Raw genomic sequence first — 8,952 nt, forward strand, 5'->3', positions numbered from 1 at the left:
GCACCAAAGAAAATACATAAATTGTGTGCTAATCTGCGTGGGAGAAATAGTTTACACAAATTCCTGTCAAATTCCATATAAGTATGATCCTATTTCAGTTCTCTATTCGCATACATTGGTCTATTTCCTAATTACAGTGCCAATACATTACTAAAGTTTTAAATTATATTTTCAACTCTTTCTCATAAATGTAAGACCATTCATAATTCTTTAGTGCTCCATATTAATTTCAGAATCAATTTATAAACTTTCATGAAAAACATGATCGGGATTTTGAGTACAAGTGCATTGAATTTATAAAATAATTTGGATGAAGTATGATATATTCACAGTGTTGTCCTATCATGAACATGGCATATTTCCCAATTTCTCAGAACTTGTTTTAAGTCTTTCAATATCGCTTATAATTGGTATGAAAATATACAAAGTACTACGTATAAATACTAAGTATATTTAATTACTTTGGAGACATTAAATTTTATTTTATTTTATTTTTTTTATTGGGGTGACAATTGTTAGTATAATTACATAGATTTCAGGTGTAAATTTTATTTTTGCTTTCTAACAAGCTACAGCTAGGTTACATACTTGGAACCACACACTAAAACAAAATTAATTTTAAATTTAATATATATCTCTATTTTATATTTGATTTTTAGTGATACTCTTACCTGAAAAAGGCTGAAGCAGACTACTTAAATATGGAACTTTCATCTTCTTTTTTAAACTCAGTAGAAATGGAGTCAGAAAACATATTAACTTTAGGTATCCTATCTCTCTTCTGATTTCTTTTTTCTTCTCAAAGTGTTTTTGAATAACTTTTTTTTGAAGATATAATCTTTGCTGTAGTCTCTGGTAGGTGCAAATATCAAGATAATCCTGATTATATTTTATAGCATTAGTAAGCCAATAGGCTGTTTCAAATATAAAAACATTTTCATACTGTTGAACTTCTGTGGTACTGAATGTCAACTTTAGCATAATATTTTCAGCATATTTCATAAATACAGCTTTTTCTTCAGGGCAATTGGGATTATATGTTGGATCTTCATTTATGTCTTCATCATAGATCCCGTTAAAGTCTGGATCCTTTGTAATATCAATCAAACCTTCACGGTGAAAAGGAAAAATTTTAGATAGTGAAAACCTCATATTTGGCTTCTTGATCAGTATAGTAGATTGAACACAGGGTTTCATCTTGAAATCCTAGTAACACGACAGTAAAGAGGCAATGAAATGCCAATAAAATTGTTAAAGGTGAAAAGCAGGTAGATGTGTGGTTTGGCAGAGTAATTAAAGATGGAAGTTTGTACAATTAAAAAGAATAGATTTCCATTCTCTTTAAAGTAAAAGAAACACAATACAATGGAAACAATAAATTGGAAAATATGGAAGAACAAGAAAATGTGATCTCTCTTTAAGCAGGGAACCAATTTTTCACTTGGGCTAAAAAGTATAATTTGCTTTTCAAGTGCTGTAGTACACACTTTTTTTGTTTTGTTTTTTGCTGATAACAGAAGCTAAACATATACAATCAATAAAGAACTTGCCTGCTGACTAATCCTGATAAATCACATAAGAATTAAAACTTGATTTTACTCTGTTATAAATGACAAATTTCCTGTTACATTTTCTTCCCAGTTATGACGAAATTAAAGACTCTCTTTTTAAAGATAGTTACATTTATAATGTTACCTTTAATCTAGGTTTGAGAAAATAGCTCAGAATTATAAAATATGAATTTGAAGAAAATCTGGAGTTTGTAACATGTGCACCTTAAAGTGTAAATGATAAAATCAATTGTCCCCCTTTCTTTTTCCTTTTTCCCCTCAAATTCTTCCTCCCTTCCTCCGTCCTTCCTCCCTTCCTCTATCCATCTGTCTGTCTATAAATTTCCAAAATACCCTAGGACTTTTAAAATAGCCACTATGATTCATCTCCCTTTGGCAAAAGAGTGAAACAAGTTAAGAGATTATAAAGATATTAAAGTGTTTCTGACAGTTTAAAAAAATTTAGTATAAGTCAGAGCATGGTTGATAATCTCTAAAACTTCCTGGGTTGGAGTGGGTGGGAGCAAGTCAATTCTCACCACAGAAAGACTCAGAAATTGGAAGCACTGAAGTATATTTAAGTACTTTGGTATCAGATTAAGGTACAGTGAGACCCCCAAATTGCCTTTCCAAGACAGCACAGCTCCTTTCCTTCCTCACTAAGAGGAAGAGGGGAGGAAGAAAGAAAAGGGTAGGGGAAGGGAAGATGGAGGGGAGGAAGGGAGATGAAAGAATGGGAGAATGGATTTTGGAGAGCAGTAAAGTAAGGAATGTGCCTAGAGAAGAATCAGTAGGTTCAGACAGAAGTAGGAGGGTGACCCCTTTGCTGAGGGGCTGCTCTCTCAGTGAACAATTATTAAATCCCTCTGGGACAGCCATGCTAGACTCAATCTCTCAAGATGTATAACAACACCTCTGCCCCACATATCTATTCATTGATTCAATTCAATACATTTAATGCAACTTAACAAATATTTGTTGATGTCTAGTATGTGTCAGGCATTGTTTCAGGCATTAAACATACTGTGATAAACATAGCAGGTAAGGTCCCTTTTTCATGGAAGTTACACTTAAGTTTACTGTTTACTTGTTCTTCACATCAAACTTATTTTTGTTTTTCAGCAAGAAATGAAGGCTCAATGAATATTTCTAAAATGAGTAAGTCAAACTAGAGTCCTTTACAAACACATATGTAAAATTTGTGTGTGCATATAATTTTTGATTTAGCTGTCAACCACAGAGAAGGAAAAAATAAGAATTAAACAACTCCATGAAAGTAACTTACCATATTAGCTTCATTAAATATTCAAATGATCGTAATACTTCCACATTTTATCCAGAAGTTAAGAAACAACTAATCTGGTTTTCAAGGTATTTATTTTAGTAACCCAATAATCAAGAAGAAACCATCTGGGTGACGTTTTATTTCTTAAAGATGAGCTGTCTCCCTTGTTCAGTTTTAGATATAAAATCTATATAAAATCTACTGCCAGGCTCTTTTCTCCAGTCAAGTGAAATCCTAATGCATTTTGTACCAGAATTGAGACTTGTTTTTAAGCTTGTACTCGCAAACTACAGAAATTTATTTAGAAAATTATTAGATATATTTGATCAATGAAAGCAGTTTGTTACAGTATGTGGGATACACATTCACCATTTCACACCCCATTCCACTTGGACTGCAAAGGAACCATAGGAAAATGTAAAAAAACAAAAAAACAAAACCAATGAAAAAACATAAACATGCTGAAGCGAATGCACCAGGATTTAGTGGCATCTATTGTTTATATACAGGCATTACAGAAGTATGGCCCTGAGGCGGGAGGAATTGAAAAGTTAAGTGAATCAAGAATAAATGCTCATGAAACCAAATGCTACTAAATACCAAAGCTTAGATTGCTGATGTACATTATTTATCCTTAACTTCAATTCTTATTCATTTTTGAAGTTTATAAAAATGGCAATGTGGATGGCTAACCAATCTGGTAATCATTTTGTTTTCAAGTTTTAAGATTTTTCTCATTGCACTCCATCTACCCTTGGTTTATTATGGATTTTCCTACTTAAGCCTTACAAGAAAAAAGTGTAAACTGAAATCTGATAGCTTTGCAGAACTTGGAGATTAAGCTGAAAGAAACAAGATGTTTACTTAAAACATAATTTTCAGAGACACTGTAAAAAGTTAAAGTTTGGTTGAAAAGATTCTTTGGAGTTTAAAAAATCTCTTAAGAAATATGTCTAAATATCTAAAACTGAGCCACAAATCAACTATCTTTAAATTAAAAAAAAAATATTCTAACAAAAATAACTGTGTTAAGGTCTCTTACCTGCTGAACTAAACTCTGCAAAAATATCTTTATTTGTTTGAGGCTTCCCATCCGGATCAATTTCCATCGTGGTACGCCACAATTCAGAGAATCTGGCTCGTTTCTCTTTGGGCATGTACATTCCATGCCATAGTGCTTTCATCATGTAGTCAATGTTGATCAGAATTTGCCCAATCCTGGTATCATAATAAGCTGGAGGTAACTGACAAGAAGAACTCTGATCATAATTCGCTTCTAAACTGATTGAAGGAATTTGATTTAAGCAATAAATTCCAACAGCCAACTCCCTTATGATCTGATGGACTTCTCTATAATCTAAGAGGGCAGTAGGGTCCACAGGAGTCAGAAGGATGGCAGTGCCGAAGCCCACATTACTCATTTGACTCATAATTCCACACGGGACGTCTAATTGAGAGTGGATGTCTTCTTTGCCAGACAACCAGCTAACTAGGGCAGTAGTTAGCAACTCTTGTACTTCACTCCGATCATATTTTTTAAAAAAAGCAGAAGCATTTCTCTGTACTGCTAAATTTTCCAGGTAGGTTTCTTCGTCTTGAATTTGATCAAATCTAGGTAATCCCTTTTTAGGCAATCTTAACATTTCTAGTGTGTCCTGTTTGAAGTTTCTGCAATAAATGAAAAGACAAGCGATAAAATTTGCCATGGTAATGAAGCTGGATTGCTCAAGAACTGTTATCTGTTCCTTTCATCTTTATTAGGTTAATTGTTTCATGGTCAACCATTACATTTTTCAATCTTTTTAAAACATCGTTTGAAAATTAAAGTATTGCTGACATATATTATTAGCTTCACCTAGGTGTACAACATAGTGATTCTTAGTGATTCTACATTGATACACCTCACAATGTGATCACCACTATATGTCTAATAACCTCTGTCACTGTATAAAGTTATATTATTGACTAGATTTCCTGTGCTGTACATTACATCCATGTGACTTATTTTATAACTGGAAGTTTGTACCTCTTATTCCCCCTTCACCTTTTTCACTCATTCTCCCACCCCCCTCTACTCTGGCAACCATCCATTTGTTCTCTGTATCTATGAATCTATTTTGTTGTGTTTGTTTGTTTAGATTCCACATATAAGTGAAAGCATACAGTATTTGCCTTTCTGCCTGACTTAATCTCACTTAGCATAATGTCCTCTAGGTCCATCCATGTTGTCACAAGTGGGTAGATTTCATTCTTTTTGTATTGCTGAATAGTATTCCTATATATATATTTGTGAATATTATATATTATATATGTGATATATATACTGTGTTTCCCCGAAAATAAGACCTAGCTGGACAATCAGCTCTAATGCGTCTTTTGGAGCAAAAATTAATATAAGAACCGGTATTATATTATATGATATTGTATTATATTATATAAGACCCGGTCTTACATTATAGTAAAATAAGACCGGGTCTTATATTACTTTTTTGTGATATATATATACATATATCTATATCTATATCTATATCTATATAGATATAGATATAGATATATGTATATATATCACATCTCACATCTTCTTTATCCACTCATCCATTGTTGGACACTTAGGTTGTTTCTATATCTTGTCTAGAGTAAATAACATTTCAAAAAACATAAGGGTGTATATATCTTTTCAAGTTAGTGTTTTCATTTTCTTTGGATAAATACCCAAAAGTGGAGTTGCTGGATCATATGGTAATTCCATTACATTTTTCAATCTTAAACTAATTGCAGCATAAGTTGGAATTTGAATTAAAACAAAATTGTAAAATCTTTAACATTAATCATGTTCTGCTTTTCTAAAGAAGTCCAAAGATACTGACAAGTATGTCAAAACAAAGTAAGTTTATATATGAGAAACTATTGTTGCATACCTATTCTCTTTTGTTGGAGAACCTTTTTGGCATATGCTTATTTTGTTTTTAGTTTCTTTTTTTAAAGCAAGAAAATAAAGATCTGCTTAAAAGACATGGAAGGACAGCAAATGCCTGCCTTTCTATTTCTGTGCAACTAACTGCCTGTTTCTGGAATAATAATAACCATAACCACTATTTATTGAGCATCTACTATTTGCCCAGCTCTTTATTCACAACATTTTATTTATTTCACTTAATTGGTCCTTTTTTTTTTTTTTTACAATGTTTTAAAAAAGTTAGCCTGCACTGAAATCAATTGGGGTAGTTAAAACAGATTGCTTGACCTCCCCACCAGTTTCTGATTCAATAAGTTGGTGTGGGGCCATAGAATTTGATTTTCTGGAAAGTTCAGAAGTGATGCTGCTGCTGGTAGTTCTGGTAGGACACTGAAAATCCGGCTCAGGGAGATAGGTGTTGGTATCCCCACTTTGTAGATACAGAAATGGAGACGAGGAAGGTTACAGAGCGGAGGTCCTCAAGTTTTCCACCTTCAGAATCAGGACCAACCCAGGTCTGTCCATACTCAAGTTCAAGACCTATACCCGGGATACGGGAAAAGGGAAAGCACAAGAAAAAAGAAAAAAACCTACTTTTAAACAATTGTTTTCTTGTTCTGGAGAGGGCAGCTGCCTCCGCGTGGGCCCCTGGAGTATTCCTAGGGGCCCGGAGATAGTGGTCTTCTTGGGTGGCTTCTGGCTGGGCGGGAATCTTCCGTTAAGAGCTCCGAGTGCCTACGGGAGATGCAGCCCGGAGGATCGGAGGACTTCCTGAGGCGAGGGCCTCAGGGGCCTGCCTGCTCACCCAGCGTGGGCCCTCGGGGGAACCTCCGCCTCAGCTGCTGTGCACCAGCAGGACTGGGGCACTAGGCAAGGGCGCCCCCACCCCCACTGCGGTGCTTCTGTGGGCCGTACTTCCCACTGTTCAGATTCTTTCCATACACATGTCCACCCCTACTCCGCCCTTCCTTAGAACTCAGCACCTCCTCCGGCTCTGGTCACTTTGCCTTTCTATTCCTTTCACTATTTGTCTCTGCAAAAACAAAAACAGAGAGTGGCAGAAGCAAAAGCACTAGGCTCTGAGGTAGTCCTGAGTTGGAATCCCACCGCCATCACCATTCTTTCATTCAACAAACCTCCATGGAACACTTATTATGAGACAGGCACTGTGCTCGGAGTTGGAGGCCCTGGAAAACAGGGCAGACACCAAGCCCCAAAGAGCTTAGTTACACAGAAAAGCATACCGGTGGATTTAAACAGTGTGATAAACGTAAGATGTAGTGACAGCACAGGAAGAAAAGCTAACCTAGACCAGGGGCTGGAAAAGGCTGCCCTGAGGAAGTAATCTTTAAGTTGAGCCTGGAAGATGAAAAAAAGCTATTCAAGCAGAGTTGGAGAAGGGATTGTGACAGAGAACAGTAAGTGGTGAAGAACTTGTGGGGACAGAGACCCAGAGAGCGGTTTCCCGGCTCTAGGCCTGGTGTGGGGAGGTGCTGGCTCGGGTGGTGAATGACCATCAACTGTGATTGGACGGCCATCAGCTATAACCGGTTAGCCAACTGGCTACTGATGTAACTGCGGGGCTGTGTTGATTGGTTGGTTGGTTGACAGGCAGAGAAGTGAATGGCGGACTGCGGATTATTTGGCTGCTACTGCGTGTCCCCACCCCCCCACCCCAGAGAGAATATAGTGGTATGACTCCCCTATCTATGGCTCCGTGGGTGTTCCTTTTTGGCCTAGCCACATCCTGCGTTCTTGTGTGGGGAGCGGGACCAGAGGCCCCGCAGGCCACCCGGCATGACAAATGGCGCAGCGAGCAGGGTCTCTCGCATGACAAACTGAGTTGAGACGAAAGTTGAAACTTTTGAGAAACTAAACAAAACCTTGCAGAGAACAGGAGAGGTGGGCCCAAACTTAGGCTGCAGCAGTAGGCGAGGGGCAGATCAGGCAGGCTACTGAGTTAATGATTTTGAACTTTATTCTAAAAGTGTCTAATAATTAGGTTGGAGGCAGTAGAGGCTAGACACAGGCCAGAGTGGGGACAGTGGAGATGGGGGGCTGGTGGATGGATTTGAAAAATAAGGAGGTGGCTTATTGGTAACAGATTGAATGAGGGTAGAATGTTATCTAGGGGACACTTAAATTTCTGTCAGGAGCAATGGGATCAGGGCAAGATTAAGAGTTCAGTTGTGGATATAACTGACCTGATGTACCTGGAAGAGAAGCAAGTAGAGATGTCAGATATGTCTTACACAGGTCTGGGCTAAGAACGGCAGATTGGGTTAAACATGTACGGTTTGGCAGGATTAGGGTATGCGAAGCTGGGGAAGTGGCCGAAATCACCAAGGGGGAGAGAATAAAGAACTGAAAACCCAGGACAGAGACCTGGAATTTAATATTTAAAGATCAGGTGGAGTCAGCAAAGAAGACAAAGAGTAGGTTGTCAGGAAGGCAGGAGGAGAACCCAGATCGGTCACAGAAGCCAAGAAGTGTTTCACGAATAAGGGAATGGTCAACTTCACTGGATTCTGCTGCTTGGTCAAAGAAGAGAACTGAAACTTCCACTGAATTTAGCAACATGGAGGCTTTTGGTGCCGGAGGCAGAATTTCTTACTCCATCCATGTCATCATTCTGTGTTGACCAAAACTTCCATGGAATAAATTTAAAGACCTAGTTGGCTTTACCGAGCAATTCATCCAGCAAATAGAAGAGAGCTCTGAGAAGTTGTACAAAACAGGTTTTTACAGGGAGAAAGAGGTGGGATAAGATTTGAGTGGATTATTTCAGCAAGGTTGGCTTATCTTAGGGGAAGGCAGGGGGTCTTAACAGGCAGATTTTCTTGTTAGTGCTGACCAGGACATTCCAGATTGGTTTAAAATTCCACTCCTGGGAGAGGCTGAAACTGCATTGAGGTTAGGTAGTAAAGTCTTGGTGGGGCTTAGCAAAAGTGACTCTACTTTGGGGCTGTTGTTTCTTTTTAACAGCGGCTATAGAGATAGTGAATATTAGTAAATTTATTATTGCTGTTCCATGGCTAGGTATGTCAAAAAGTCACTGCCTTCTTTAAGAGATTTGTATGTTTTGCATTGAAGAAGTATGAACAATATATGTATATTCCTCTATCTAAAAGGTTTTTGTTTAGGTATCCAGATGGTTTGTT

The 8,952-nt window shown here is 37.4% G+C and overlaps 1 protein-coding gene across 1 annotated transcript in view; it reads right to left on the minus strand.

Annotated features, from left to right (window-relative positions):
* Positions 1-4,497, minus strand: part of ANKAR (ankyrin and armadillo repeat containing) — a 50,658-nt gene extending 46,161 nt beyond the window's left edge. The window contains exons 1-2 of the mRNA XM_033112336.1: positions 3,878-4,497; positions 672-1,109 (exon numbers count right to left, since the gene is read on the minus strand). Of these exons, the coding sequence (XP_032968227.1) occupies positions 672-1,109; positions 3,878-4,478 (1,039 nt within the window). The 5' untranslated portion in view covers positions 4,479-4,497. The remainder of the gene's footprint in view (positions 1-671; positions 1,110-3,877) is intronic.
* Between the last annotated feature and the right edge of the window lie 4,455 nt (positions 4,498-8,952).

This window comes from Rhinolophus ferrumequinum, chromosome 8, assembly GCF_004115265.2.
Source record: "Rhinolophus ferrumequinum isolate MPI-CBG mRhiFer1 chromosome 8, mRhiFer1_v1.p, whole genome shotgun sequence".
NCBI classification, from domain to species: domain Eukaryota; kingdom Metazoa; phylum Chordata; class Mammalia; order Chiroptera; family Rhinolophidae; genus Rhinolophus; species Rhinolophus ferrumequinum.